Source organism: Temnothorax americanus, unplaced genomic scaffold (assembly GCF_048541705.1).
Source record: "Temnothorax americanus isolate GAGA-0224 unplaced genomic scaffold, ASM4854170v1 Scaffold50, whole genome shotgun sequence".
Classification (NCBI taxonomy): Eukaryota; Metazoa; Arthropoda; class Insecta; order Hymenoptera; family Formicidae; genus Temnothorax; species Temnothorax americanus.
Window position 1 is genome coordinate 313,823 of NW_027509658.1, and position 20,407 is coordinate 334,229.

Sequence of the window (20,407 nt, forward strand, 5' to 3'; positions counted from 1 at the left end):
TGCACTTAATGCAATTATCTTGCAAGCGAATATGATCGGAGGTTGATCAGATTTGGGGGATTGATTTTTCGATGTAAATAAAACATGTAGATAATTGAGAATCATTCATTAAAATAGTATAAATATTGTATTAAAATTTTCGAATCGCGCATCGGCCGCGCCTGATTCGCCGTCGTCTGTAGATCCGACTGCGGCGAGCAAACTCATGGATCACGTCGATCTTCATGCGTAGGTGTCACTCACGAACTGGTTTGAAGAGTGGCGCAATACGTGCGGGGTTCAACGAACTCCTAACGCTCGTATTATATTGTCGCAATTACAATTTTTCATATTAATGCATCGCATTGAATTCTATTCTCGAACGCCACGAACGCGTGACGTCCACTCAAATTAATTCCAAAGATCAAGACGCAGAGGATACGCGATCAGAAAATTGTCGTATCCTTGTAAAACAGTTAGAATCTTATATCAACATGTCACACTACATGTGTCTAGCCTTGTACTATTAATAGATTATACTTTCGCGTTGAATTCCAAAGATCAGAGCGTATCGTTATACGGAACCAGGGAATGCATGTAATTTCTGCCGCTCATTCGTAATTACTGCTGTTCACATTCCCGGCGCACACCCGGTATAAAACATTAAAAAAAAGGTCGCGTCACGCGTTCCACCTCGTTATATCATCAGCCGCGATGCGCATGCATATCACGATGCACATTCTCTCGTATCGCCGCATCTTCCCTTCTCGCGCGCGCGCACAATGGACCCCCCGCTCCGGATTTTTTCCTCTTTTGAATCTCTCGCTCTCGTAATCGCGATCGAGCGAGATGATACGATCCGCAGCCGCCACAGGGTCGCTCCAATACGGCCCTGTTATCAGACTCTCGATAGCGCGGCGACGGAGAGCCCCCGAAGAGAGTGTGCTGCACCTGGGAGGAGTGCACATGTAACCTGCATCCGCGATGCCTGAGCTCGCTAATCTGGCAACGTTGTGTAGGAGCCGGTCTTACGGGCGTTGCTGCGATTTTCGGGCCCGAAAGCGAAGTCTCCGGAGTCTCGCCAGTCTCTTCGAGATCGTTTATCCTCCGACCGTCCGCGTCGTCGCGTCGCATCTTCGTAAGGAAGAAAAATGTCGTAACGCGCGGAAACTTTAACGGAAAAAAAATCGTGGTTGCTTTCAGTCGCCGTGTTCCGTTGTCGTACGTTCCTGATTTTCTCTCACCTGTTACCTGTCCCGTACCCTCTCCCCTTCCTCACTCACCTTCCATGTGATCCTCTGTTACCCGTCCACTTCGCGCCGTAGTTTCTCCCGTTCCCTCTTCGGTTCCCTACTTTTATTTGTTGTTCTCATTCTCCCTCTCTCTTTCTTCCACCATCGGTTCCCTCCGCGTTTCTCTCTCCCTCCTTCTTTCTCTTTCTTCGGGGGCTGACTCACTCTCTCGATCAGGTAAACGTAAACCTGGCGCTGGCTGGCCGCCACTTCATGTCCGATTCCTGAATCAGTCGCGCAGGCACCAGCGAGTCGAACGCTTCTCTCGATCGCGTTGCTCTCTCGATCGATTCCTCGACAGTCACGATCCTTATCGCCGATCCTGCAGTAGGCCAGAAACTACGAGAAGATCCTCGTGGACCTTGATCATTCGGAGCACTCTGTTAGCCACTCAGCAGGTATTTACCAGAGTTAGACTTTAGAAAGTTCGGTCTTTTATCGCGAGCTCTTACTTGCTCGAAAATTATTCAAAATATTCCTGAACCCTCTCTAAATATTTACTTCACGGTTTCCTAATCGAACATTTCTTTCTCATGTCCACGTGTCTATCGATGTTTCAAACTTTCTCGAAGTTACTAACTTTTTTTCTATAAATATTTATTAAACAAATATTTATATTTATCGATAGCTTCGCGATCATTTTGCTGCACGTTTTGCTACGGAGATTTTGTATTTTGCAAATCTTTTTCTCATAACGAGATCACGTTATACGACACGTTACGGAACACGACATGTAAAATATTCCACGTACAGGGAAGTGTGTGGGCTAAACGATTGACATTCCTTACGTTACATATGCGATGATGTAAATCGCAGTTCCGCCTTTACTGACTTTACTCGGCCTTCGAAATCGCGAACGAACCGTTGTCAACCGCGCGGATTTTTTTCCGGGGGCAAAACGTGGCTCGCTTGCGGCAAAGTGCGACGTGTTTAAGTATATAATACATTTCGAGAAGTGGGACGAGTATACGGTGATAATTGTCAAGCTATAAGAACCGGACAAGTCAAGTTTTTTTTCGGTAGATTGGTTGATTTACTACTTAGTGCTTGGCGAAGCACTGTCCCCGTCGAGTGAAACAAGATTAACTGGCACATCCTGGTAATCTGTAAAATAAGAGAAACGACGTGGATCCACACCGGTTTTAATCTTGCAAACAAAGCTGGAAGAGAGGAGAATCGAAATCTGATTTCTTGGAAACACACGCGATTTCTGAAGTTATAATATATCTCTTACTTTTGAGAAAGAAAATTAAATAATTTGATAATTCTTCAGTATTCAGCTAATTAAAGAGAAAGTTAATTATCAGACTTTATTCCACGCACAGTTATATCTAAAAGTTTTATTTTAGGTTGGATATTTAATTGTTTAAACTATTATGTCGGAAGTATTGGGACGTATCGTCTAAAACTTCTGCGATATTCTCTCTTTTCTTGTTATTAATATCTACTAATTTGAAAATTGTCGAACTTGCTTGGTTCTCATTGTATTCAGTAATTACATTGCAGTATTAGAAATTTCGAACAATATCGAAAATGGTTCGCGTTTCGCGTGATTACGCCGCCATGATTAGGAAACCGCGTCACGCTTGATAAAATCTAACTGTGGCGAGATCATTAAGCAGTGAGAAGGCGTATTGATAATAATCCCGCGCGAAACTCCGCATGTAGTCGATGGCTAGTAGTCGACCACATGAAACTTGGATTCCGCATATATCTGAGAAATATGCATACATTTTATGTATTTCTGACCGTGATCTCAGAATAGAAATCCTGGAAATTCTAAAAGAAGCCCGAACTCAAAAATAGGTTCTAAAAAGTCGAGATATATGAATTCTTTAGAATTATAATTTTCGAGCTCTGTTTCTCAATACGCGATGTTAGCATTTCTGAAGATGAAAATGTAAATTTTTCATCTGTCAGTTGGCAAAAATTATATAACAACCGGAAATAAATATCGGAGTACGATGCATGTATATATATGAAAAATATTCGCCACACGCTTTATTCGCTCCATTCTCGATTTCTTCGCGGAATCACGATGTGTTTCTCTCCACCCTCTGTTCATTCTCGATCCGACCGGGCGTAAACAAGATCATAAAATCCCAGTAGATCGCGTTATTCTCCTCACTTTAAGGCTCGCGTGCGCCTTCTTGATCCCCGTTAAGACACTCGAGGTCGTAAAATTTTCGATTTCGGATATCTGTATGTATTATTATTCGTTTTTCAAGAAATCGGAAGCTTGTTGACAAAGGATATATGCCTCCCCATCGTATCTTTTCTCTTTCTTCTTGGTAGAATTTTATTAGTTATTTTATATTATCGTTTCTTTTATGGAATCTTCAAATGTTATATAAATATGAGAATATATACGGATTGTAGATTTTATTAATTTTAGTATTTATATATACAATATTTTAAAATATAAAGATCAAAAAGATATTTTTAAAAGATTTACAAACGTCGAACTCCATTTTAAAATCCACGAACGGTAGAATACCTTTAAATCTTAAAATCCGGCGATCATAAAAAACTTAACATTCATAAATTCCACTCGCAAATTCTCATTCACTCTGAAATCTTCAAGACTCACACATAGCTTTACATATCCATCGACTTCAAAGTTTTCAGCTCTTTTTCTTTTATTTTATCTTTGCTGAGTTCTCAATTTTAATAAATGTAGGCTTCTGATTTAGTAACCTACATTTATTAAAATTGAATGCACTCATTGAATGCTTCGCTCACTGAATGTTGATCACGACTACGAATGCACACGTCACTGCTTTCTTTTTAGAGAAAAAGAACTATCCTATTCTTTCTCACTTTGATATTTTTTATATATATAGCTGTAAGAAACTCGGGGGATCTCTCTTCTAATCGCTCCGCTAAAGTGCGTGCACGTGTAACATTAAATGCTGCTATAGTTTCATAAATCTGTCACTGCTTTCTTTCTAGAAAGAATTATGGTGTCCTCTTTCTCAATTCTTCAGCTCAATTCCAACAAACTCCTCGGTCTCTCTCATTTAATCGACTCGTCTAAATGACTCTAATCAGTACAAACGTGCACGTCACCGCTTTCTTCAGAGAAAAGAACGCGTGCAATCCCAAAATCCAGAATTCACGAATTCTACAAGCTGCAGCATCCAGAGATTCTAGAATTTCGCTTTAATTAAGCTGCACAATACTGTACTCCTACACATAAAATTCCGCAACTCTTAGTTCTCTCTCACGTCACGCTTCGACGCTTCATTTCAGTTCTAAACAAAGTTCAGGCTGTGTAATCGCTAACTCACTAACCGTTTTAAACGGCGCGTCACTGCTTTCTTCCCAGACAAGGGAGCCATGGAGTCGTGGCTGAGCGACGTTCAACGCGTGCGGATCCCGCGGCCCAAGTTCGGCAGCGGCAATTCCGTGCGGCGGTCGAACTCGTCCGTGCAGCATTCGGCGCGACCGGAGATGCACACCCATCGGCAGGGTCAGGACGTGGCCAAAGCCACCGAGGAGCTACGCCAGGCGCTCCAGGACAAGCTCTGACCGACTCCACGGCCGTTATTAGGGTACCGGCGAGGGCGCGGAAACTTACTTCACGTATAATACCTTCCTCGTCATCCTCGTGCCTGCCTACACCACGAAGAGGACCCTGCCCGACGACGGGCGATCTCGAATCGTCGTTGAATTTCCTAGCGTTGCAATGAACGTTTTTTTAAGTTTTCTCTTTGGAATTTTAAAAGAGTTTTTTGTTGTATACTTTGACGATATTTATCAGTTTAATAATATTTGTTTGAAATGCTTGTGAAAGCGATCTTTAGATATTGAACATTATTTTGGTTTGCAAATTAGAATAAGTTAAATTGAAAAGTTAAGCCAATTAGGATAAAACTGCGCTAAATCTTATAGATTAAAACACTTTTACTTATCTCTTTCATGACATTTTTTAATTAACTTAAAAATAATTTTGCTAGTTTACAAAATTAGATGATTTTATAAATAAATTCTTACTTTGAATTAAATTAATTAAGGTAAAACTGCGCTGAATTTGGATTAAAACATTTTTACTTATCTTTTATAACATTTTTTAATTCTTTTTAAAATGATTTTGATAGTTTACAAAATTAGATTACTTTAAAGATAAATTCTTGAATACCTTAAATTTGGAATAAGATACCTGTTATGAAATTCTATAATTCTTTGATAATTAATTTAATAATATACCTCAATTTAATATTTAATAATTATAGAATGCAATTGAAATTTTCTCAAAGAAAGAAAGTAGTAAAACCGATGTAGACTTAAGAAAACGTTCGATGTGAAACAACGGAAATCGGATTGGATAGTTCGATCGTTGTTCCGTCGTCGAGCGGGGCTCTACAAAAGGATCTGCCACGGAGATACTATCACTTCGCATATCTCTGGCGAGTTGGTCGGTCATGCGGAAGAGTGAGTTCGGAACGGGTGGCAGTCGTCGACTGCGAAGATCGGGACGAGGCTACAACGTCGGCAACGCGGCTCGAAGAAGCGGAACCGTTCTCCTCGTTCCTCCCTATACGCTTCCGATCGATCGCAATCGTCGGGTGCAATTAGTCGAGAGGCGATTTGGCACGGCGCGGTGTCCCCGCCGGGTGTGACTTATGACGAGGATCTACGGAAGGAGTGTTCACGAACGAAATTCACGAGGCCCTAAGAGCCTCGTGGCGTTAAGGACGAAGTAATTATCGCGCGGCTTTCGACTGCCCTCGCAGACGAATCTCAACGCCGAATCCGCAGCGACACGCGTCGTTGAAAAGCAAGGTCGATTTCGACCGTGCAGTTTTAATTAGCTTGTAATTAATGTAAGCAATCTTGTACGCAGTGATGCAAAGTATTCCTATTAAGAAAGCATAATCTTAAACATATATTCTGTCTTTAGATCTAAGTAATCATTGAGACGAGAGTCTTGCTTAATTATATTTTCATATGGTTTAATCGGGCAGCGCGTCATCTTATTTATAATAAATTATTATTATTATATCACGTTATTATCAATTTGTATTGTATCATCTCGATATCTGTCATTGGTTACATGTAACATATATAAGAAGGTATCATCTATAATTCTTTAATTCTTTAGGTGAATAAAATAAAGACGAGTCTCGAAAGAGAGCGAGAGTGTTAGTGAATCAACGATCCTCATTAATACAGTAATTGAATTAGATAAGTCAGATTAACCCTAATCCCTCTAACGTTTTTTCCGCCATTTAATCAACGAGATTTTGATTGCTTCGAGAGTAAATGAGCTAGGGCTCTGAAATTTCCTACCTGATGTTCCCTACTATAACAACTTTTTTTAGGGGTGGAGGGGATTATTCCGCACGGCCGTTGGTTTTCCAGAACAAACGACTGGAACAAACGTCGTTAGACGTTAGTGCCAATAACTGGCTTTCCGCGCGCCACAGAAAGAAATATATTCTTGTAATCGATATGTAAGTCGCTTTTAGGCCACCTTAGGCGAGTGACTAATAGCAGAACTTCATTAATGGAAACGAGCGGCCTTAATTAGTCGATTCTAATGAGACGGCGCCTTCTGCTCTTCTCCCTTCCTCTCGTCCCATTTTGTGAACGACCGCGATTTCTAAGTAAATCACGTAATGCGCAGTAGCATTTGACAGTATTTGACAGGACGACGAAAATTTCTCAACGCCAGATAAATTATACGGAGGATTTGTCGTGTCGAATTATCGTGTAAATTTGCATCACGGATTAATTATAGATTTGGAGTCAGACTTATTAATTTATTTAACGTTACATTAATTTAATAAATTAATGAAGGGATTTACATCGGAGTAAAATTTAATACAGTGAAAGCGACGTATTCGCGAATTCCTCTTTGTGCAATGTATTCTAATCATGGTTGAACAATTCCAGTGTTTATATTCTGACCATTCCCATTTAACGTTAACGTTAAATGTAACATTCGCATATCATGTGAAATAATTTCGCCAGTAAAAAATCACGTCGCTTTCAGTTTTTAATATCGCTATCTAAAATCACAATCTAAATGAGATATTGCATACTCAGAATATCGAGTGGCCGTATCGGCGTAAAATACGGTGAAAAAATGTGTTTTTTTCGCAGCAAGAGAAGTCACTTTCAGTTTTTTTAATTTCTCTACTCTAAAATCACAATCTTATTGGAGATATTGCACAATTAGAATTTAGAATATCAAGTAGCCATGTCGGCATAAAATACGGTGAAAGTCACGTCGCTTTCAATTTTTAATTCCTCTACCTTAAAATCATAATATTTTTTCTCGAATGGCAAATTGCGCTCGTGCGCTCGCGCGCGCGTGAGCAGGCGGATAGGCTCGTTTTAATCCGCCGTTATTACGGGAACAATCTGCAAGGGATTTTCGAGTAGAACGATTATCGCGATATCGATCGCGACGAGGGATATGAACAATGAACAGCGAGCGAGACGAACGGCGAGGCCGTGAAACGCGCGGCTCCTACGTTCCTTTTACTGATGCTGTTTGCTCCCCCGTCCGCTTATCGAGAATCCCTCATTGAGTTCTACTCGTTCTTCCCGCAATAAGACGAGCACGGGTGCATTATGAGGGAAAAGAAAGACGGAAAGCGACAATCAAACTGCGTCGAGATCGACCGCGGAATATACGGGATGTCCTATGTCTCCGATCTCTATAAATTCTCGAATTCAAAATTGATATTTTTTTTCACCGAACAACAGAATTTCCGATAAATTATAGGAATTATTCTAAAAATTATAAACAAATTATATTACACAAGAAGATTAACTCGTAGTTTAATTTCGTTTTCGTTATATATTCGTCATACTCTGATAAATTAGAGATTGAAAAACTTGGAGATTTTTGTTACCGAAGAGCATCTGACGTTGGCAAAAAAAATTTCTCTTTTTTTTATCGTTTCTACTAAGGAATGAATTATTGTACTTAATAATTTTATAATCTTGTGATCTAATAATTCACGGATAAATTGTAGTTTACTATGTCAGGAACACCCTGTATATTAAACTACATCGTAATTAACTCCGTGATGCGATTTTTCGACGGAGTTCCCGATAACGATTTATAATTTCCCACCGGCACGTTGATTAACCCTTTGAGGCCGTTTTTGCTCACAGTTGCTCGTTCTATCCCGAGAGATCTTTAAAGTTTCTCCTCGAAAGCCGCGTTTCATCGAATGCTGTCTCGATATGACGGCTTCTTATGAGAAACTTCGCAGTCCAACACTGAAGCTATTTACACAAATTGTACACGTGTATAAATATGAATAGTCGATTAATGGATTTATCGCAATTGATTGCAAACTCCAAAACCAAAAAAATTCTCGGACAAGCCATTAATTGTTGGGGCCTTAGCCTTATAATAAGGCAATTATATATAATTTACTAGAATTATATATTGTCCTCACAGTAATGATTGGACCGCGTTCGGATAAATATAGACATATATATCGGCAAATATGAATCCTGAGGATGACGTCTCCGCGTGCAATTGGATAACGACCTCGTGCAAGGCATTACAGCTCGTCGCTATTATCTTAATTATATCGGGTCGACCTTGGCATTGGCTCCCGATATTCTTTTCAAACGCGGTCGCGATCCCATACTGCAACGTATTCTCTCGATTATCTCAATTGCACATCACCTCTGCTCTCGCGTGTGGAGTGCTTGCATTTTTTTCTCCTTCTGCCTGCACGACGGTATATAAAGTATAAAGTCGAGAATCGCGGAGGCTAATGAGGAGATAAATTTCCGAGGGTATTTTTTTTCTCGTGTACATGAAAGGGAAGTAGATAACTCGATAAAATAAAATTTGTATTAATAATATTCTCCTTATTTTATTTATATGTGCTGAGGATGAGAGAGAGAGATGGCAATAAGAAGTACGAAGTCATTCCGATTCTCAAAATAATCCAAGCTTAATAAGTAAAATCAGTTAACGAGATTGGACTTACCATGATACATCGTTTAAAATTGACGTTGATATTAAGAATCGTTAAATCTACAAGAGCTGTTGGATCGTGAAGTTCTTCGAACATCTCGATAAGGGAATTCCGATAATTGTTATTTCCTTCCTATCGCGGCTCTATTCGAGTGTTTCTATAACTGTTTCCAGCAGAGCAAATGTGTAGTTATGATGTCTCCCATAAAATCGCGGTTTCCTCATCATCTCGTTCTACGCACCTGCCCTCGAGAAGGCAATCCGGACGTTTTTTTTTATCCGCCGTCGGACGTCGGCGCAATAGTCGGTAGAAATCGTTATTCTCTCAGGGAGAACGAAACGATCGTAGGCACTTTTCAGGCGAAACTATCTCACGTCAGTAACGTCGATAACACTGTGGCTGCCCGAGTTGCTCTTCCGTTCGTTTCGTACCAGCATCTGCTCGCATACCCCGATCGCATCTATCGCGTTCTTCTACCTGAGCGATCTCATTGTACCGTCCCGTCGCGAATTCGCTATAATTCTGTAGAGATCTTCTCCATTCCCCTCCCGGTTGGATGTCATCGTTGAGAACAGCGCGCTGAGATCCAATGGATCTCAGCCTTCGTAAGACGCGCCGAGCTTTTCGTGACATTCTTTGCATTCCTCGAGGAGTATTTAAGTATAACGACCTTCTTAAGACTTCAAAGAGTTACTCGAAAATACTAAGAGAAAAGACAAAGCGATAATATCTGACGTTTACTTTTAAAGGGTAACGTTTAAGAGAGCTAAACTTCCGGAACTTTTTTCATTTCATAGAATTTCCGAAAGATAATATGGTTTTATTTTCGTTTTTTCTCTCGGTTCTATCTTTTATGTAGAATTTCCTGGACAACGTTGATATCGTGGACGAAGATCGGATATCTCATCTGACGCATTTATTCCGCGTTAAAAACCGCGCTTATTTATTTATTCCTGCCGTCGTAGAATGAAGTATAATTGAAATCGCCGAGACAAGATGTGAAAAAAAAAAACGCGAAACTTTCGCGCGACGAGCTTAAATTGTTGCCACCTTTTGGTATGGATTACTACAATGGTCTATAACGACTATTATATGGTTATACGCGATTAAATGGATTGGTAAATCTACCACTTTGAACCTACGCCTAATATAATAACATTACGTCGATATCGGGGCGCGATCATGCGACTGTCTCTCGGGGGGTTCATCGCGCAAAGTTCGCAGCTGCATGAGTTAACGCAAAGCAAGCGCAAAACACGAATTATATTGACCTTTATAAAATCTCCACTTAAATAGACCGTTTGAACAAAAATAGGACTCGAGAAGTGTAAACACTGAAAAAGCGATCTATAAATAAGAATAAATTGACAGGGAGGAAACAAACACGTGAGAAAATTTATTATCGCAATCGATATCACTTATATTACTATTATATTGTTCTTTTATAACTTGTCGAATAACAACGCATTTGTAAAGATCGATAGATTCCTCTCGGGGACGCGTTGCGTATTTACGAGCGATGCGAATTACTGCGATAATCCGGCGTCACCCGATCTCGTTGCCGCAAATGTGAACTCGCGGCAATGACGTATCATTATCCGGTTGATATCGCGATTGCGTTTACATACAAGAGATTATGCGAGTCATAGAACGTGTTGGCGCGGAGCGCAAAAATGATTTAGAAGATATAGGCTTTATTACGCTCATGTTTGCGGTTTCGATTTTCGATGATTGTACGTTGTTAGATAATGAAAGGCGCAATTGTGCAAACATATGAATGTGATATATGTGTAGAGAATATCACGCAATATCCTTTAGCGATAAATTTTTAATTTATAAATTTATAAAGTCGATGACTTTCGAATCTTTTTCATAGAAAGAATTTTGTTAGACGCACTTTGTTTTATTCTAAAAATTCGCTCTGGAGTGACGCAGTATATATGTTGCGCGCAAATAACTGTACGCGAGTAACCCGGCATGCACAAATTAAACGCTGAATTTAACGCGCGACGTTGCACGAGCGCGTTATGTGCGAATTTAAATGAGGCCGCGCCCGGCAAAGATATGATTTCGCACGTACTTCCGTTTAACTACTCGTTTGCAAGGATTAGAGAAATAAAACGGTAAATATTACAAATCAAGGAAGGAAAATATAATACAATATTGATCTGATATGAATATAAATCAACACACTGAGAAAAAAAGCTGTTGCTTCAATTAAAGTGCTATCACGGGGTGCCAAAAACAAAAATAATTTATTCAATTGTATTATTATTAAACCCAATATCTGGATTATTAAATCAGTAATTAAATTATTGGTTTTTAATAATCCCGATATATTGGGTCTAATAATAATACACTTGAATAAACTACTTATGTTTTTTTGGCACCCCGTGATAGCGTTTTAATTGAAGCAACAGCTTTTTTTCTCAATGTAGAATTATTAAAATTATAATATTTAACATAATAATTAATTTAGTACTAAATTAGAACATAAATAATAAGTAATAAATGAGGAATGATATATAAATTATTAATAGATCAACTTTTATACACAATAACATCTTATACATATCAACTGAATGTTCTTGTAAAAAAAATGTGTGTATAAATGGAATATTATGTGTTTAAAATCCAGTCAGATTTTTTGAGTCGACATTTTTTAATGCACGATGTAACAACTCCGCACGATGTAACATTTTAGTGGGATTTGCATAAAGTAAGGGGCGTTTAAGATTTACCTGTTGCCTGCAACACGCGATACTTGACTCATCTACCTGTTCTGTAAACACCAATCTACGTTTGTGTAATTATTCCTGTAACGGAATCAATTTGCAACGTGCATTAATTATGTCGGACGCAAATTACCGTGAGGCAAAATTTGATTTACTAAAACTTTTCTCCGAGAGACTGTCACACGATCGCTTATCTAATTCTGTAAGAGGATCGCCTATTCTAGAATGATATGATGCGCTTTAAAAAGTATCTAATTCGTCTTCCTTGTCCTATTCTACGATAAAGCTATTATACAGTAAATCTATCTTCAAATAAAAAATTTTATTAAAAATCCGATCGTCTTGTAAAACAATAGTACTCAAATATCTTGTCAAATTCTCAGTCTATAAATATCAAAAGTAACAAACATACAAAAAGTTTACATTTGAAGAATGCGTAAAACAATTTTATTTTGTTACGTGAGAACAACAATAACATATTATCAAAAACTGAAAAATATTTTGATAAATTTTTAAATTTAAAAATGCAATTTTAATATATAATATAAATTAAAGAGTTAGAATCCGCGTACTCGACTAAAATCTCTCAATCTTGAAGTAATATATATCTTCTTCGTGGAACTCGCGTAACGGTATATTATCGCGTTTCACTTTGTAGTAAAAATCATTTTATTTAAATCTACCTACATCAAAGGAATTGCGCTGCACGTCAGCGGATTCTTTCACTTTTAAATGCGATCAGAGTTTTTCAATGGCATTGAAGAGAATATATAGAGGGTGGTCTCTCAATGTGCCATGTCCGATGATCAAATTTGTGCTGGTCGACTCACCAAATTGTCTGGGTGCAGATGATGGCCGTAATCCCTGGGGTTACCTCGCGAGCCGCCTGGCGAACTGTGTCTGCGACCCCGTCCGTTCTCGATCTCGTCATCGTAATCCTGGAAAAAAGGACATAACCGTGTCTCATCCCGATTGATCGCGAGAAAGCTTTCAATTTCTCAAAATCTTTTTTTTCTTTTTTTTTTTTACGACGATATCGATGACACAAATTTTCAGCGGGGATAAAAAATCGCGATATCCGGCTTTAGCGGCTTTCTTAGGTGTATCCCTTCGAACCCTTTCACCCATACGGTGTTCCTGTCGTAATTTTTCTCAGAAAAAACAGCGGTTTTTTGTTATGCTTAATAATTTGTACAAATAACGTTAAAATTAAGATGAAGCTAGAATGTTTGGAAATTAAAATTCAAATTGAACCAAATTGCGAAGAGAGTTTGAGCTATCAGTACATTACTTTCTAAAAAATCCACGCGACGTACAGTCTCCTAATTATTCCTATTCTTTAAACCGGTTTCGGATCCGATGTTTAAAGAATAGGAACATCCGTTTTCGGATACTTAAGGGGATCTTATAGCGAAGGCCGAACTTCCTCGATGTCGATAATGTCAACATTTATAATCCTGTTTTCTATGTTATATATCTATATTTGTCCTTGTTCGATTGCTGCACCATCTCTCGCTACACGCACAATATTGCTTATCCTATCAACCTGCATGTGCCTTTTGCATTAATAAAGCTGCGTTAATGAAAATCTTTTTTTCTAGGCTTTGAATCTTAGTTCTATTTGCACGATATTGTTCCTACATGTTGTTCCTAGTGCAATTGGGTATCATTTCGTATATATAAACTGCAGTATTTTTGTTTAAGCAAATATTGTCGTCAGGTGACAGCTGTATGTGCCCAAATTTTTAATTTTTTTTCGTTTCTGATATGAAATCGTGTGTCCTGCACTAGATTTTTGTGCGTACATTATTTCTGTACGAGAATTTTGCAATTCTGTAAAGCCAATTTAAAGATTTCTTTTAATTAAGAAATGTCGGTAACTACTGCCACTATAGGATCCCCTTAAAGAGGGCGATTCTCTATCTGATTTCGACTTCAGCGAGTTTAATCGAAAGGCTCGTTGCATTGCGAAGGATCACCGCGGCGCGACGGTTCGAAAAGGATACTCCCGCAGTACCTGATTGTCGCACTCGTCATCATTGGAGAGGGCGAGGTCGGAGGTCGTCACTTGGTGCTGCTGCGCCCTCCTGCAGCCCACTCTGCAATTGGCAAAATTTCCATTTCAGAACCACCCACCCCCGCACCGCGACCGCTCTTATCAAATCGCGCGCGCGCCTCGTCTTATTAGCCTTATCGCGGTGTCATCGGGACGATTCGTCGTCGGACGTAGGATCGTCCCGATCGGAAACAAAGGGGAGGAGGTGATCAAGCGGAAGTACACGACGTTCGCGAGATTTGCGAATTTGGCGAGCCGATTTGACAATTGCGAGCGCCGAAGGCTGACAGCCAATTTCGAAAGGCGCTTTTCTCTTTGATTTGACGCCCTTGACTCGAGAAGATGTAATCCGAAAATGTGTGGTTTCATCACATACACCAACCTACCCTTCGTCTCTAATATCTATCCTGTATAGTACATTCTAATCTCTAATGAAAGCAAATACTACAGCAGACGATACTTCGGTAAAATGAATTCATCAAAATTCAATAAGCGCAGCTTCAGGGATCGCGCAGTTCTATTTCCGGAATATCGGATATAATTCACTATTTGCAACAGAATTACGATCTGAGTGATCTGTCTTAATGAAATGTATCACTAAAATACGGAATATTTCTTAAGTATTGTCTGATATTTCCGGAGTTTAATTTTTTTACAACCAAAGTTGATTTTTGAAGTCATTTTATGAAGGAAAGTTCACAAGAAAAAATCAAATTCCTCCAATATTGGATAGTACTTAGGAAGCACCCTGTATATTTATCCAGTTATACTTAAATGTATTCAAATATAGACGACCAGATTCATGCGCGGACATAGAACTACGTGATCGGACGGCTCGAGAAGCGAGAGAGTTTCCGATCGGGTGATCGGAATCGCTCGATAACTCGCTGGATGGCGAGCGTTTATTCGCTTTCGAGGTGGCTCAGGCTGCACGAGATGAGAAACTGCACGAAACGGATTCTCACCCGGAAAAGTTGGAAAGCAGTATGGAGCACATGAAGGTTACGAGGCACCGATTACACAGGCAAGTTTCTATATTATAGCTGCGATTAATATAGTTCGCTTCTGGATCGCGTCATCGTCGGTATATAGATATACGTCGTCACACTGCGGACGTTCGAGACGAGTAATTTCAGATCGCAGGTGGCATCGATAGGAAGAATTTCTCCTTGTTCGCAATCAATTTTTTCTTAATCACCATCATTATCTCCGCAGACTGCCAATTTTCATGGCACTCTCACGCCATTTGAGTTTTCTGTTTTACGAATGCGTAATCTTTCTCGATAAAAAAAATAAAAAAAGGAATTTAAAAAAAAGGAAAATGACGTGTTTTCTTATATAACAAATTAATTAATGTTTTCTAAACTAATTAATATTTACATTAATCGTTCTAAAACAAGAAGCGATTTGTTGAATTGCGCATTAACCAAATTCGCGAGACGAGCACGTTTAATCAGGAGATTAATCTAATTCTCTAATTTCCACGAGGGAAAGCGTAAAATCATAAAACAGGTCATTTATTTTTAGAGCTAGGATTAGCGACGAAATACGTCCGCGGTTTTTATTTATTTTTGCGGATGAGACCGCGCGAAAGCACGTTGGTTGGCGAAAGAGAGGGACTCGCGGGAACTCCGGTTTCCCGACGAACATTTCGTTACCGAAGCGATTACGGTACTGGCGACTGCCAAAGCTCATTTGTTTCATTCTGTTACCCGGGATACGACCTAGTGTGTAAGAAAGCACGTTGGTGTGAAAATTTCAAGGGCTCTCTCATCGTTGCCTTCGGCTCCGTTTAAAACTGCGCCGCGGAGATCGTTTCTACAGAAACTATACGGCAGTCCGCGTTAAGAATACGCCGTACGATAAGCTTGAAAATAATATCAGCGCAATTAAATAGCACGGCTTAATAAACAATATGCAATATGTTTTAATAAATAATTTTTTATGTGCTTTTGTTGTAATCTAGAAACGGAAAATTTAATTTATTACTTTTGTTTTTGTTCTAAACTCTCACGGGGAATAAAATTGTTTGAAAGGAATGAGATGTAAAACGTATGATTTTAAAAAATCGGGGAAAAAATGGATTATCGTATTTTTCATGGTGATTTAATTTTATTTTCTGGATTTATTAAAATCATAAACGTTCATTCTTTATATACAAAACGTAAAAATTAAATAAAGAAATATAAAATAATTTTATTTGTACACACCATGGTATATGGTGGGAATACACATTAATTAATTAATTTTGCAAGCGTAACTATACATGCATTTATGTTGATATTCGATTTCAACGTGTTTAAAATTCAAATTACTTGATGTATCTCAAAATATAAGAATAAGAATTTTATTAATAAAATTTTAAACATTTTTAGAGTCGAGGGAAATATTAAAATAAAAAATGAGATTTTTTAACAAATAGCAAATCAAAGACGAATAAATCACGGATCTATGAAAATTGTATCTGAATAATGAGCCTGGAGATGTATGTAAATATCCAATTACAAGTATAAAGATAAATACAAATAATAGGTTTTGGATTCAGTTAAAATTTTCAGTATTACTTTGAAAAATTGCCATGTAATTACAATTTTCTCTTACATCTTTTTTCATACTAACGTTAAATTTCACGTAAAATATATAAATGAGAACGCGCAAGTCTCTTTTGACATGACGCGGCGAAATGTAAAGTCCTTTCTCGGTATCAGAGGGAGGTTTTTGTCTCAGAAAGAAAGTCCGGTGCCATGCCGGCTGGTCCCGTGCGCGCGCGACAAAAGATAGAATTCGAGGTGGAGATTAGATTGGACAAAGGCGCGGAGGTATATTGAAATCACGAGCATTCCGGGGAGGATCAAAAGCGAAACGTTTTCGCTCCGTCCATCCGTCCGTCCATTCGTTCCCGATAGACGCGAAACCTATATCAAAGTATAAAGCGCGTTGAATTCCTCTCCATATCTCGCCGACCGCCGCATTCGCGCGCTCGCTATCGATCCCGCAAAATGTACTTTCATATTTGCGATTCAACGTGAATTGCGTGCGCGTGATGCATTCGTGGAGAAAGTCGTCGTGAATTCAGCAATGTAACTATCTAACAGAAAATTACAATAGTAACGTTTATTTTCTTTCGAGCAATTTTTTATCATTTGTTCGGTAACGGTCGACGAGGAAACATATTATAGTAGCCAGTATTTCCAAACCCGTGATTTGAGATTGGATAATAGTTTGTAATTACACGTTAATTTTCAAGAGGAAAAGAGTTTCTTTAGTCAAGTAGACGTAAATAGTGCTTGACATTTCCTGAAAATCTGAGATATTTTTACGAACTATTTGCTGGCTTTATTATTTAAACGTAATATGCGACGTTTCTTCGTTCTGCGCTGCCGTTCTCATTTTCCGTTTTGACGCACAGAATATGTAAGCCGTTCATTTTACTTTGTGCATTATTTATAACTTAACAATTCAATTTTATTCTTACTTTTTATTGTATGACTTCTGAGCGTTTTTATTTTTTTGACTATCGTGAGTTTATTTCACTTTTTTAGCTTTACGTGTGCATGATGTGGTTAGGGCACGATGTCAGCGACGTAATTGATATTTTGTACGCGGTTTTTGAGGATGCATAGCTTGATGAATCACTTGAGAAGGACCGAAATTGCGGTTGAAACGTTGTGAATTTTAAATATATTAATTATTTGGCCAGTTGGGGGTCGAACAAAAACGACTTTTGTCTTCTATAATAAGTAATAACACGCACAGAGTAATCGAATAACCAAAGTTTTATTATTATAGAAGCTTCATTATTTTATTAGTATAATTAGGATCTTTTTTATATTTTTGGGAATCATTTTAATCCCGCTTGCATTTTTCACAACGATAGTGCTAATAAATATTCTGGTAATAATTGTTGAATATGAAAAAATCTGCATTAAAATTTCTTAATTAATACTCCACAGAGTTGCATATCCGTATTAAAAATAGGGCGAATTAATAAAATTGTTTTCCAACAATTATAATCGTGTAAACGAAACATTTCCACGCCTCATTGGCACAACAGTCATTTCCGTGAAATCGAAAGCGCTTGTCGCCGATTGTCGGCGTGTCGGGACATGTGTCGCGAATAGAAATGTAGAATAGTGAAAACTGTCGTGCAGTCGCTCCGCCAACTAAATCCACCTCGATTATCGATTTCCCTCCCACGCGCCGCCACGTGGAAAAGATCACCTTTGCGGCGATTCGCCCTTCGCGCACTCGTCCCACAGATTTCAGGCAAAGCTCGGCAAAGCATTCCATCGCCCGCATGGGCCGACGTCTTCGAAATGTTAGCTATAACAGAGTTTCCCGGCCCGTGCGCTCGGAATATTTGTTACCTCGATAATGTCACGCGGGCAATTAACGGTCTAAAACTGAACTATGCACTTTATAGGTTTAGTCTTGATAATTATGAGTGAACTCGGAGAACACGCAAAACACGAATCTGCCTCGTGCCAAACTTATTAAACCCTTCGAGCTTAACGAGGCAATAATAACGATATAAAAATATTATTCACTGAAGTTTTAAAATATGTATGCCGTGATAAAGTCACTAATCGAGTTTCAACGAAACGTTAACGCGATTAATCCTTAATGGTTATGAGCGAAGAACGTTTCAAATGATTTTTACGGCATTAATATGATGAAGATGCACAGATCGAACTGGGTTAAACACGGGTTGGTGAAAAAAAAAACTAATCTATTTTAGCGTCTACTGTAAAATTCACAACTATAGTTTCTCAATTCCGACGTAAAAAATTAATAATCGATGGATGCAACGATGAACAACAACGTGCCGTCGCTTCTGATTTCGTTAGAACGGCGAAGGTAAGAGCCATTAACATCTCGACCAGGTATTGCAGCGGTGAAGGTAGGTGCATTGAACTGTTGCCGAAGCGCGCCCTGGTACGCATCTACTTCCGTCTGTTTACATACCTGGGTACTCGGCTAGTTTGAGGATGCTGAAGAAAGAGGGGTCTGGATATACCGGTGCGGGGACCCAGGAGGAATGAGAGAGAAGAGCGGGGGCAACGTGGCGGTAAATGAAATATCGATGTACCCAGCGCGTGTACCCTACAGAGAAACGCCATTTACGTTGATCCTATACTCGAGAGAAGCCGGGGAGATTTTTTCGAGCTCACCTGCGATCTTCGCGCGAAGGAGTCGTGAGTCTGATTCCCCTCGCGAGTGTTGACGCTCGTGGAAGCGAAAGGATATTATAATTAACTGTTTGTCAATCGTTCGGTCGCCGCGCAGAAACGCCGCGTGACCTTCTCGTGCCTCGAAAGTAAATTATCGCTCGCTGTACAGCGCGTTCTGCAACAGGTAACTGCGAGTTCCTGTTAAATTAATTAACGCATTGCGCAGTTACATTGATTAACGATAAGTGGATTAATTGACAATTTGAGAGCCAATTTCTCAACACTTGAACGCGCTATTTGTTCTTTCCATGTATAATATTATATTTTTTTAAAAATATCTCAGACATTTTTTAAATATCAAAACTATTATATTTTTAAAAGCTTGAAATTTTAATTTATGTAAAAAGATAATTTGACTTTTTGCATATCAAGATATCTAGTTTGAAAAGTAATGCGGTTGGCAGACACCGCCTATACAAGTAGAGCTTCATAAACTCGTTGCTTAGATGAAAATGATCGCCAGCAAGTATATGTCCCTCGCTAATTGGCTCTTCGTGTATCTACGCAACAAACTCAAGCGGCTACGGCGAAAGGGAAGTGGTCTTAACGCAAAAATAGCTGTAACGAAGGGAGAATGGTAAAAGTCAACGCTGAAGGAGTCACTGTCGCCATTTTGAGCCAGCCATCAGTGTCACCATCTTATCCGCATCTTCTTCAGTCTCGACCGAAGTAATCACGAGGTAATCGTAATTTTAATGGTCTCCCCTTACCGCGCGTCGACTCTTAACGACTTGGGATCGACTTCACGATTTTCTTTAACGCGTGAAAAAAATTACGCCCGTTCAAAATGGCGGCTCGCGATCTATCCAGCGTTAGAGAGATCATGCGATCGACCTGGTCCTGGGCATGTCGGCCCCGAGACCGCTGTCCTCGCTCGGCGATCTATACTCCTGGCTATCCCGCGGTAGAAGAGGGCCCGTCACTCCCAGCGGGTCTCCCTCGACGTCCACCAGTCGTCCCGGACGGCAACAACCACCGGGCGCACCCCTCTGCGAGAAATCAGATGTCCTATCATGTCCCGTACGCCTTTTCCGCGTTATCGCGTAAAAAAGAGTGCTTATTTTCTTTCCTCGAACGAGGGGCGATCGGCCGATCGATGATTTCATCGGCGCGCTGGCGAAGTGATACAAGAAGTATCCCCGCGAGCCGTTATCTCGCG

General features: G+C 39.4%; 3 protein-coding genes across 11 annotated transcripts in view; 2 read left to right on the top strand and 1 right to left on the bottom strand.

Moving 5' to 3' along the window:
* Positions 1–20,407, top strand: part of LOC143904325 (uncharacterized) — a 198,347-nt gene that overhangs the window by 65,925 nt on the left and 112,015 nt on the right. The window lies entirely within an intron of this gene.
* Dysc (whirlin protein dyschronic) overlaps positions 1–20,407 on the bottom strand; it is an 82,813-nt gene that overhangs the window by 19,308 nt on the left and 43,098 nt on the right. For 6 of the 8 annotated variants that reach the window (XM_077418807.1, XM_077418806.1, XM_077418804.1 and 3 more), the window contains 3 exons: positions 20,083–20,237; positions 13,979–14,060; positions 12,792–12,899 (listed from right to left, as the gene is read on the bottom strand). In XM_077418807.1, the coding sequence (XP_077274933.1) occupies positions 12,792–12,899; positions 13,979–14,060; positions 20,083–20,237 (345 nt within the window). The remainder of the gene's footprint in view (positions 1–12,791; positions 12,900–13,978; positions 14,061–20,082; positions 20,238–20,407) is intronic. The other 2 variants (XM_077418808.1, XM_077418810.1) reach the window with 1 other exon arrangement.
* Positions 1,502–6,424, top strand: LOC143904274 (uncharacterized). Its single transcript, XM_077418812.1, has 2 exons — positions 1,502–1,669; positions 4,600–6,424. Exon 2 carries the CDS (start codon positions 4,611–4,613, stop codon positions 4,800–4,802), a length of 192 nt encoding a protein of 63 aa, XP_077274938.1. The 5' UTR covers positions 1,502–1,669; positions 4,600–4,610; the 3' UTR covers positions 4,803–6,424.

Coding starts and splice junctions, on each gene's coding strand:
- LOC143904274 (XM_077418812.1), top strand. CDS start 4,611: ATGGAGTCGTGGCTGAGCGACGTTCAACGCGTGCGGATCCCGCGGCCC.